The 12,385-nt window shown below is 32.7% G+C and overlaps 1 protein-coding gene across 2 annotated transcripts; it reads right to left on the bottom strand.

Annotated features, from left to right (window-relative positions):
- Window positions 1-3,936: 3,936 nt before the first annotated feature.
- LOC137832623 (proline-rich spliceosome-associated (PSP) family protein) lies at window positions 3,937-11,296 on the bottom strand. 2 transcript variants are annotated; one of them, XM_090304100.1, is made up of 19 exons: window positions 10,930-11,294; window positions 10,209-10,328; window positions 9,996-10,124; window positions 9,831-9,893; window positions 9,595-9,702; window positions 9,411-9,444; window positions 9,003-9,080; window positions 8,349-8,441; window positions 8,158-8,244; window positions 7,057-7,158; window positions 6,851-6,970; window positions 6,676-6,738; window positions 5,831-5,970; window positions 5,041-5,122; window positions 4,895-4,953; window positions 4,747-4,792; window positions 4,554-4,645; window positions 4,398-4,467; window positions 3,937-4,302 (listed from the first exon to the last, which is right to left on the bottom strand). In XM_090304100.1, exons 8-19 carry the CDS (start codon window positions 8,385-8,387, stop codon window positions 4,231-4,233), a joined length of 972 nt encoding a protein of 323 aa, XP_090160226.1. In that variant the 5' UTR covers window positions 8,388-8,441; window positions 9,003-9,080; window positions 9,411-9,444; window positions 9,595-9,702; window positions 9,831-9,893; window positions 9,996-10,124; window positions 10,209-10,328; window positions 10,930-11,294; the 3' UTR covers window positions 3,937-4,230. The 2 variants fall into 2 exon arrangements, with proteins under 2 accessions (XP_090160226.1, XP_068496990.1); XM_068640889.1 differs by lacking the exon at window positions 9,411-9,444 and having other exon boundaries at window positions 10,930-11,296.
- Window positions 11,297-12,385: the final 1,089 nt, after the last annotated feature.

The following is a 12,385-nucleotide window of genomic DNA, read 5'->3' as shown; positions in this document are numbered from 1 at the left end:
AGTACGTTAATAATATATTTTTAAAATTATTTAGGGTAGTGATTAATATTTGAATAAAAGATTAGTAATTGAAGGAAAGGAATGATGGTGGGTTGGTTAAATAGTATAGTGTGATGAAGTGGTACAAGACAAAACAGAGAATGTTTGTCGGACAAATGAAAAAGGAAACACCCAATTACATCTAAGTTCAATCGTAGTCACTTAACACCCCCAAAGACTCAATGATGCAAATAATTTAAAAAATATTTTTCTTAAAGTTAAAATGGGTGTCATATTTAACTCGTAATCAAGTGCACTTTAAATATTTTTTTCCACTTAACGGATCTATTAAAATATGTATTTCTTAAAGATGAAATTTGACAAAGTTTTAAGTTTTAAAGGGAATAATATTTTATATATATAATTATGTAGTACAAATATCGATATGGACACTGACATGACATGAATACGGACACGGAGATATGTATAATCTTTAAAATGTAGGATACGGGGACACGGATCTATATATTATATAATTTTAAATTATATAAATTAAAAATAAATATTTATATGTAAAAGTATATTTCAGATTCTTTTGGAAGTAGAAAGATATTTTTATGACTGGTTCAAAAGAATTTGTTCTTATTTTTAAAAAAATGTATTTATACTTTTTAAAATTGTGTTAGAACCGTACTAGAATTTTCAAAAATTCAACAAATATTTTTTTAAATTGAACATTTTACCGATAAGTATCCTACGAGTGTCGACACGGATACGTGTATCCGATACGGATACACCACTTAAAAAGAAGTATCCGAACCTATAATGATATTATTTTAACGAATTTAAATTAAAATATGGAGATTCTTCATGCAAATTGGAATAAAGTTTTAGAAACAAATCCTTCTAAATTGAGGAATTTAGCTCAATAATTTTATATTTTTTTAGGAGTAAGAAGTCATTAATACTCTAAATACACATCCTTTTCTTAATTTACTGAAACGTCTCTTAACAAATAAAATCGTAACAAAATTTCAAACTTTAAAATAAACCATACTTCAAATACCACAATCAATCCTAAACGATTCTATGTCAACAAAATTAAAATCGAAAAATATATGTCAATATATTTAAAACTGCATTTTACTTAAAAATATATAAATTTTACGTAACGATCTTAACAATCATAAACTCCTTATAATTTAAGTATTAATTGATTCGGATGTAACAGGTGGAGCCAGGAAGCACGTGGGTTTTAGTTTGGTAATGGGTCATCGCGGGTTATTTAAATGGCACTGATTATCTTAAGAAGGACACGTGTCGCGCAATCAAGGGGCAGGTGGGCCACTTGATTAAACCATTTGGGCCATTGATGCTTTCAAGATCATCCACCGCCACTATCCTGTGTCTATATCTTATCGCCTAAGAGACTCAATTTCACATTTTCCTTTATCTGGAGAGTTCATCTATTTTTTTATTTCAGGAATTATATTTAATTATGTATATTTAAAATACAAAAATTTAAATACGAGGATATTTTCAAAAATAGTGTCACCAAATGCGATTAAATTAATTTAAAAATATATATTTAATTTTATTATATAACTATCGTGTTCCTTTTTTAGTCCAAAGAAACTAATAGTTATTATTGTAGAAAATTTGAGACGATAACCTATCCATCATAAAAATGTATTTGAGATTAATTAATAAGCGAAGCGATAATATAAGTTTATAAAAAACTATTTTTTCAAGATATTATGATTTACTTAAGTGATTAGACTCTTCAATACATATTTGTTGTCACCTCTATTGATATAGAAAAGAACTCATATTGATTTTCTTTATGAAATTAGCTGTTATTTTTTTAAAATTCAAAACAAAATTAAATACTCTTTTTGTAATAATTTATATATTTACCCTTCATCTAATTTTTAACCATTTTATTTACTTTATTGTGATAAAAATGAAAGGCGTAAAATAAAAAGTTTATAATTTTATTGAAATAAAAAATGCATTTTTTTTTACAAAAAACAGCACTTAAAAAAAACGGAGAAAATACATGTTTTAAGAGATAAATTATAAAAAATAAACAACATATTTTCGTGGATTATAGACTGCATTGTGTAGCATTTAAAATTTTGGAATTGTGAAAGTAATAAAGGGGTGTGTTTTGATTTTTAAAATAAATAAGAAAAAAAAGTGAAAAACGTTGATAGGAAAAAGTGGTGTGTGGAGAAAGTATAATCCATTGTGGTATGCAGAGAAACATAAGGGATTTATCTTTTGAGGTTTTTATTAGAAGATGAAAGTGACATACTGATTGTCTGAATGATGAAAGAGGCAATACGTACAAAACTCTGAAAGTGACACTAACGATGCCATTTCAGAATATGTTTAAATCAAATCAACTATCTTTCTTCGTGTAAGAACCAAAATAAAATCTCACAAGTTTGGAAAATAGACCCCTTCTACTGTGCTTTGTATTTCTGTTTTATTTCATGTTTTTAAAAATTGATTCATTTAAATTTTCGTTTCACCAATTTGATTAGTGGAAAAAATTACTCTTCCACAACGTGGTGAAGGATGTTTAAATTCAGTTCAAAAAATAATCTTCAATTTAGTGTTTCACCCTGCCTTGATTAAAAATGTTTGTAAAGGAAACTCTTGAAACTAAAAAATTGAATAAAGCAATAAAATATTATAGAAAATGGAGTGATTTTGTATATATCAGCATTTATTCCATCGAAATTCGTCTTAAATTTTAGTTTATTTGCATAGGGAAAAGATAGATAGAGGAAGAAGAAGACAGAAAAGGGAACAGGAGAAGAAAAAAGTTATGTGCAGAAATATAGAGTAAAGAGAAAGATAAGAAAGTATGTGATGAGAGAATGAGATGAAGACATGAAAAGGAAATAATTTACCCTTTCATGTTTGGAAAATTTTATAATCTCGCTTCTAGAAAGACACATTTTATACTGCTTGAATATCTGATGAAAGGTTTCCCCGCAGTGGACAGCTTTTCTTTTGGACAAATATCAACATTAATTAATATGTTAATTTTTGTTAACAGAGAATTCGAAGGCATCATTTTCACTATATTATCTTAGTAGTGGTCAATGTAGTGAGAAAAGATAGAAATATAGGTTGGTGAGTGGTGGAGTATAGTAGCTCCATCTGACGGAGGGATAAAAACCATTACAAGTCCTAGCGAGTTACCAGGACAAAATAATTGAGATGGTTACCAATTAATAGAGACGATGATGAAAAAAATTAACAATTGAAGTGCTGACTTACAAAAAAACATATGTTTTCCATCATTCGTTCAAGTCACTTCAGAACTCTTAACAAAATTCCATATCCACAATTATACACTACATTTTCTTTAAACAAAGCCATTTTCATAAAAAATAAAAATAAAAAACTATTATAAAACATTTCAAAATAATGTAACATATTCTCCGAGCTTATCCTTAGCCGAAAAGATTCTCCTTTGTCGAATGAAATTTACCAATAAAAAAATTATAACAATTCATACATTTATTAGTAGTGCACATTTATTAACAGTGTAGAAACATGAAGAGAAAATTAATATCGTTATTTTAACAGAAAAAAAATAATTTAAGAAGATAATAAAACCTAAATTTTATTTCTTTCTCGGATATTTTTATTTATCTTTTTATATCTTATTAATTTCATCTAAATTATACAATATTTAAAACATTTTTTTCTCTATTTTTCACTTTTTTTTACTCTAAAAAACTAGGCTTTCAATTTTATTTTACAACTTATCTCATCACAACTTTCATCCTCTCAATTACTCTTCTCACCCAAACAAGACAGTACCGTTCAATCAAATACTCTCTTCAATTATCCTAATTTTTTCTCCTAAAACAATAAAAGAAATCATTGGCATAAATATTAATAGAATAAGGGGAAAGAAGCAAAATAAGACGGTGATTGGGGTCAACAAATTATGTGGAAGGTAGCGCGGTGATGTATTGTAAAGCCTTGGAAGGATTGAATTCATTGTATTGAATTTTGAATTAAAGCTGACTACCACTTGCTCTGCGTAGAGTCCTCATACATATATATTCCTCCTATCCAAAACATTAACACTTCACTTCCAGCCAATAAAATACAGTCGCGTTAAACCGCTGCTAACAACATATTCTCAGCTCATGGGATGTGAGAACTGCCCCAGTAGAGGGTAGCCCAGCCCCATTTTCCAGCAATAGACGAACAAGGCGCACCCTAAAACTTAAAGTCTTTCTTCTTTGACTTGCCCTCCTTTTCTTGCATCTTTCTCTTTCTCTTCTTCTCGTTCTGCACCAGACAGATAACATTACCTAAGTCACATTTACAACTAGAAAATCTAATATGCATGTATGTACACGATTTGAAGGGTGAATGTAACACACCTCTGCAACCATATCACTGAAATCTTCACGCTGACTACGCAACTTCTCCTCCTCCCTTGCTTCTTCGTACCTGTATCCAGTAGAGGTAAGAAATCACTTCCTCAAACCTGACCCAACTAACCAACTCTAAAAAGTTAGAAAAGATAAAATCCATACTTCGCTGGCAAAACATTTTCCATTGCTTCCAACTCTTCAGGCTGTAAAGTGACATCCACTTTATCTGTTTTCTGACCTCTAAGCAAATCAACCTGAAAGTGCCATAACCAGAACGCATGAAACATGCTACCCTTGAAAACAAAACGGATAGCATCATCATAAACAACCAACCAACCACAGAAAAAATTCTTACCCTTTTAGCCCCAGACTTGTCCTGTGCGCCAGTGCCAACAACATAACTGCAGAGTGGAGAAAAAACGTGGCAACTCAACACACAATCGAGGAGGGAAAAATAATGCTATTCAAATAATAATAAAAAGGTAGGTGCAAGTATAGCATACGTGTGTGTGGTTCCAAGCAAAGTTCCAGGAGCAATTTTTTCTTCCTTCTCTTCAAGTACCTACATAGAAAACAACAAAACGATAATTACATAGCAAGTCAAATCAGAAGCCAAGGCTAATGAAAAACAGCAATAAAATACACTCACTTGATAAAGAGGCCTCTCAGGCTCCTTCCTCTGTTGCTTCCGGAGGTCAATAACATCAGGTGTTTCCACTCCCGTGGGAGTGCTGAGGTGAAAAATGTAAAGGAAAATAATCAAGAGATGAGATGAAAGGAGCAGTACATAATCAACCGCCACAAAAAAAAAAAACTCTTCTCAAATCAGTCCACACACGTACACCCAAAATATTAAAGGGAGAATCATGAGCACAACAATGGTACAAGAAATTTACATTCAAATATCTGTTAACTATTCTATCCATAAGATTAGTTCATTTTGGGTGGTAAATGTTCCATATATTTAATACCAACCAATCATTAACTTCAGTGTAACAATTGGAAACCAGAAATATTAAATGTTCAAATTAAACTCTACAAAGCCATTTTACAAATTCTTGATCATCATTTCATTCCTGTTTCCTTTTCTGTTTGCTAAATGTTTTATAAATTCTAGGAACCCATTACATAAATTCTTAACCATCATTCGATAGTTTTTGTTTTCTTAAATGTTTAGCTAGTGCATATTTGGTTGTGATTAAATCTTTGGGGCAAAATTCATTCTCTTCATAAAGATTTGATAGTGCTTTAGGTGACAAAATTGGCTAATCCAAAGACATAATCATATGCCAAATCATTTGTAAATGATTTTCAAAAGTTTTATCATGAAGAATGGTAATGCAGATCACCAAAAAAATGTTGATTCTCAGGCAGTTCAAAACGTCCATGCTACCATCATAATATATAAACAAGAAAATAAAATGGTAAAATAACAATACCTTGACAGACTATCAACTGACTGAATACCATCTTCAAGTTCCTCCTCCTCCATTTCTTCTTCTTCTTCCTCCTCCTCCTCCTCTTCTTCCTCTTCCTCCTCCAAGTCTCCCCAATGTTTGGTCTTGTCAACTGGCTCTTCCTGCATAGTGAGAACACTAAATATGAAAATGGAATACCACAATGAATTTAAGAAACATTTTATACAACATATATTGCAACAGTCCTATGTAAAACAATTATCTGTATTCGTTACCAAACGACAGATAAGATTGCATTCACTCAATGACATGACTGTCTCTTGAGAGTTAAATGAGATATATTAATGCAATCCTATGTAAACTTTACACATTCCTCACACAAAGAAAGATTGCATTGACAGGACAGTCTCTGAAGAGTATATTGCAAAAAAAAAATATTATTGTGTTAAATATAAAACCATTAATGTGTCTTCACCGTCGTGAATTATTGATTCATGACATAGGATATGTGTCTATCGAGGCTCTGACCACTAGATCTAGGAGTTTAATCCCAGCTATCCTAATTCTTATAAATAGAAGTCAATTTCCAGAATAGGGGGGTAGGGTGGGTCTGTCTGTGCATTATCAAGCCTCAAGCCCAAAAAGACTTCTTAGGTGGCATGTTATATGAAAAACCATGTGAGCTTTCAAACAGCACAACTTTTGGGACTGTGAGTTCAAGATAATAGGAATGGTGGCAAGCAATAAGACTTTATATACTGTTAATGTTTTTCACTTCACATCATAAGAACCCAACGAAATTCCACATGAAACAAGAAAGAATTCCATAAGCTTTAAGGTAATTCAACTCTGGCCTTAAACCAAACCTCATAGTTAGGCAGTTCTTGCTGTTGAACACCAAAAACATCTCCATACAGTGGACGTCCATACTGTTCAGATGAACACAAGTAAACAGGTCAGTGAGATAAAGAGTGGGGGGCTCTTAGCTGAAAAAAATAATCCAGTCCCATCCACAAGTAGATATGTAAAAAAAATATATACTTCATCAACAGGAGGCTTGCCCCATCCACCAGGATGATAACCAAAGCTAGCTCCAGGGGGGATAGGAGCATTCAGTCCAGGGATCTTCAGATGAGGGTATGAGGGTGGAGGACCATATCTCTAAAAAAACATATTTGTGGTCAAATGGCCAGAAACAGAATAATATGAAAATTGCACCAGAAGTCAAAAACATATAATGTTATTACCTGCATATTTATAAGCCAAGGAGGAGGAGCACCCTCAGGCATGCCAAGAGCTTCTTTCAATTCATGAGATAACATGCCAGGTTTCATCTCCCTCAACTTCACCTGTGCACCAAGCAATGACATCATATAAAATAAGAGCAATCTCAGTCAAAAGATATGCTTAAATAAAATCTAACAATCAAATTAAAACTGGACAGGATGCCAGGAACCCTGACACTAAAAACAAATGAATGAACGCCTCTATTAAAAGGACAAACAAAGATATCCAAAGTCTAAGACGAGAACTTCAAATTGAATGCTCATAGAAATTCAAATCCAAACCCAAAAAAAAAAACATAACATCCTACCAAACAATATTACAAATGAAAGGAGAAAAAGACATTTATAACATATTTCCCAACTATGCATGCCACTGATAGGCCCATTATCAAAAGATATAGAAGCAAAGGGAAAAAAATGAGCCAAAGGAATTGTCAAGGTGATAAATGTGCCCGTGAAAACAAGGCTCTGTTAATATTCTCAGGGTTCAAGAAAAGAAAAACTACAGAAAAAGGTTCACTCTTGAATTTATTACTCAACCAAAAAAAGCAAAACAGATTACACAAAGGAGTTGCCTCCTTTCATACTGGATTAACCCAGTCACCACAAATTAATATTCCAAGATGACCCCACTAAAACAAACAGATTAATTTCCAGTTTTGCAGCGAGATGTACTCCAATCATTGTTTTAGTTTTTATTCAATCTGATTTAGTTCATCCCTTTGTTATATATTCAAATTTCCTTTTCAGTTTGTGGAATCACAGCCCCGCAATAATTTTATTTAGCTTCCATCATTCATAAAATTTCCACTTATCTAGGAGTGGAGATGGTACACAGAGATTCCTATCCTAAATTACAAACACTATATTCCAGCTAAACTTAATCAATAAATTGACCTACTGCTCCAAATTAAAGACTCTCACCCAACTAAAAAATAAATAAAATATTTTAACACTTTTCTGAGTCATAAGTTAATACAGCAATATTAAAACGAAAATGGTTGCAACAGAAACAAAAACAGAAGTTGATAGCAGTTAAAATATTCCCACGCTGGGTAATACCTCAAATTCTTTTCCTTCATGATAAAGGTCTCCAAGAGATGTCAGTTTAGGCTTTGTTTGGTATTTAAAGAATGCATCGTGAAGAACCTAGTAACCAGGAAAAACTATTAGAAAGAATGAAAATGGTTCTGGCACTTGAGTAAACAAACAACCAAATAAGCAATGCAAATGGTGCAAAACACAAATGAAACCTGATAATCTATATCCATTTTCCCCATTTTTGGTTGCATGCGCTCCCTTTGCTTTTGTTTCAGCTTCTTACTGTCCTCTTTCTCAATATAAGCCTGCATGAGACAACATATGACAGTTAAAAAAGCAACTACGGCAAGGATTTAGGTAAATTAATTAAAAGACACATATAAAGATCAGACAGAAACTTACAATATACAAATGTTAAGTTGTTGGGAACAGAAAATTTTAGAGAGGACACGTGAAAGGAAAACTATATGTAGCACAAGTCACTCTCACAAGGCTATCCCCGTTAATATCCCCAATATTATCAATCCATGCTACAATGAGTTAACAATGTGCTAATTTTATGAAAACACACCAATACTTAGGAGGGATGCAAGCTTCTAATCAAAACCAATAACCATCAATCCATCAAATATAAATAACAAAATTCTAAAATAAAAAAGAGATTCTTCCCCAAATGGGAAGCTTGTAGTCTAATATCAGGAATAAAAACAGTAATAGCTTATGATATTACAGAAAAATGTAGTTTCAAGGTCACAAATAGCATGTAAAATTTGTAAGGAAATTCATTTATTTTGTAGGTCACTCAAAAAATTCATAGCTCGTAAACACGAGATTTCTTGAAAAGCATATGTAAAAGATTGTATTACCTGTCTGATTTTCTCAATTCCAGTGGCAGCAATGAAATCAGGAAGCTGAAAGGGTGGTTTCTCTATACCTCGTTTACCCTGAAAACCAAAAAAAATACCTTCGATGAGATATAAGTACTTTCATGTGGACATACACTATGTAGTTGGCTAAGTTATATTATATCAGTCATAAAAATTGAAGATAAGAGGAATTCAGCCCAAGCATTAAGCCCAATGGAAAGGTATCTGAAAATTCAAAGCAGAACTATTAGCATCTTTATCACAAATAAATGCCCATTTACATTATGCAAAAATGTCATGATTGTAGATCCCCATTATGCAACATAATACAAGCCACATATTCCCATTTGATCTAATAAAGGTAATAAAAGAGAAATGACTCAAGGTTGCCCATTGCCAAACACCTACAAGTCCAGGATTGGTGATTGCCACAGCAGCTCCCCTGCAAGCACCATATACATACAGATAAGAGAAACCTTATCGACGTTATCTTCCTCACCCTATCACTACATCCCTCATGCAGGCTACAATTATCATATATGCTTGCATTGCATCTTGAACCGTTATTTATAAATTTAGAATGCATATTAACCTGTAAAAATTTTCTCTTCTGACACCAATGCCTGGGTACAGGTACAGTGTTCCGATAAGACTTCAAAAACACCAGCAACTTTGGGTCTGATGCCGTGGCATCCCATACCTTAAAAGTGGAACAATAGAACAATTACATGACTTTGAAAGAGTGACCGTGAGACTAAACTAATAGTGGGAACTGGGAAGGGAAGCTGAACAATTTAAATCTAAACAAGCTACACAGAACGTTCCTACCTCTACAACATCTGGCCTTGAGCAAATTTGTTTTAGTTCAGCAATTTTCATCCTCCGTTGAAGCTGAACAAAGAAACCAAACTTATTTCAGAATATTTATCAAAAGGAAGACAATAGTAAAAATTGAATAAACAAAAAAGGAAAACATGTTACAAATTGCTACACCTTTTTCCTCTTGTTAGAGATGCCTTTCTCTTTTTGCTCATTATCGTTTTCTTCTTCTTCAGAATCATCAGAATCTGCCTTCTTATTAGTAGCGGCATTCTCTTCCGAACCATTCTTCTTATCAGTATCCTAGTTGAATGATAATAAACCTCCAGTCAAACAGTATAGAAAGAAGATACAACGAGAAGAAGACAATTGAAACATAAGCTTTACCTCCAAAGCAGTAACATCAGCGAAACTAAATTTCTCGAAGATTTTTCTAAACTCTTCATCCATGCCTTCTATTAACTCGGCCTTCTCTGGTACATACTCAATCTCCACTAGTTCAACAACCTGCAAATGAAGAAAAATAACGGCATAATAAGTGCACTAACGACAGTATATTTCAAATGACATCAGGGAAATTTCAATATATGATTAGAGGAAACAACTATCTGCTACGACACCTGATCTAATCACCTAAATACCTTTCAAAACACTAAAAATTGACAACATGACACTAAAAACTGCAATAATTACAGTGATTATTCCAGTTTAAGAACTTCGATCAAAACAAAGTGAACCTGCAACCGAAGAATAACTAGTGCAATGTTTGGCACGGGAGAAATAACCCACGTTCCATGTACATGAGCCATGTCTTGTCCAAATACACAGATCATTTTGCTATATTCTCTCCAACTCCCTTTCACCCGACAGAGCCCTAGAGATTCTACCGCTATACTAAAAACTCTGAAACGCCAAGTACAAGTACGAAAACCCTAATTTCGCTGCAATATTGTTGCAAGAACACACAAATATAAACAGTCGGAATCTAACTATCCTTTCCGGCAATAAAGCCGCTGTCGATTACGAACCTCTAAAGGAATAGGTACAATAAACAACGCACCAAAGCCTGAGAAACCGTTAAAGTAACAGAACATAGATGGACAAGAACCTGATTTGAATCAGTGGTTTCTTTCGCGTCGTCACTATCTTCGGCAGAGTTAAGCACCGACGCCTCAGACGCTTTGTTGATCTTCTTCTGCTTCCGGCGACGGCGACGGCGCTCGCTTTCCCGCGATTTTTTGGTCGTGGCGGTGGAGTCATTGGAGTTGGCAACGACGCTCCCATTCTGGTAGGGAAGCGTTTCCGCGGCCATCGTTGAAGGGTTTTGCGAAATCGAGAAAGTCGATTAACAAGAGAGTTCAGTTGGAGGGATAACAATGAATCGGAGTGAAGAGAGGTGAGAGACGCGAAGAAGGAGACGAAAACGGATTAATAATAACTTGGCACCCAAACAGTCTTCGAACCTGGGCACGTGCAACGTTGTGAGATATTTAGGCCTTTTGAGCTTTGAGGTTGGGCTCTGTAGAGAAATATAGCCCAATAAAGGCTTTTACTTCATTCACCCCTTATTCATCCTCTAACTCCATAATCTATAAGTCTTTATAGGGAATGTCTTCCAAATTATATAATCTATAGGTCTATTCTATATTTGTGAATGTCTTATGATGATACAATCTAAAATATATATAAATTCAAATAATTTTTTTTAATTGTATAATAAAAAAATAAAAAATAAAATATTTTTTATTTGTATATTTTATAATGTTTTTATGTTATTTTATAGTATATTGTATTTTTATTTTTATTTTAAAGTATATGGCTAAGTGTCTTTCAACTCCATGAGACTATATATTAGGTAGTGTGATAGTGGATAAAATAAAACCAACAAATTATTATTATAAATTATTATTATAATAAATTCTAATATCATTTTAATAAGTAATCTTTACGGTTTAAATATAAGGTAAAAAAGTTAATCTCTTTAATTACTAATAATACTATGTTTGGGATACCTAGGAATTTAGGCAAGTTGTGTCAATTCGGCACGACTTTTGCGATTTTGTCATTTATAGGTAACAATGTGTGTGGCCCCAGTATACATTCTGCACAATATTTTAAAGGCTTATGAGGTCCAATTTAATCCAGTTCGAAATCATGATTATTGGTCTACTTAAACGGGACCAAATTTCTTACCTGACCCCATCATGCGTCGACATCAATCAGGAAGACCTAGCACTCAACGCATTCGTAACAAAATTGATGATTCAATTCCAAATAAGACAAAAAAATGTTCATATTGTAAAACGGAATGTCACAATAGAAGCAATTGTCTGCACAGACAAGTTTAATAATAAAATTCAATTCAAGTTTAATTATTAATTTTCTCATTTTCTTTATATATGTATTTTTTCATTCATAATATTCTTAGAACATTCATTTTCTTTATCTATGTATTTATTCATTTAATTCAAACATGATTCATACATGATTATTCAATTTTTTATTCCTTAAAACTAACACTCCTAAAAAACTATGTATCAAAATAATTTTTAACATTATATAAC

Source organism: Phaseolus vulgaris, chromosome 6 (genome assembly GCF_051622355.1).
Source record: "Phaseolus vulgaris cultivar YP4 chromosome 6, ASM5162235v1, whole genome shotgun sequence".
Classification (NCBI taxonomy): domain Eukaryota; kingdom Viridiplantae; phylum Streptophyta; class Magnoliopsida; order Fabales; family Fabaceae; genus Phaseolus; species Phaseolus vulgaris.
Note: the sequence above shows the minus strand (reverse complement) of the source record. Positions and strands in the feature narration are given on the sequence as shown.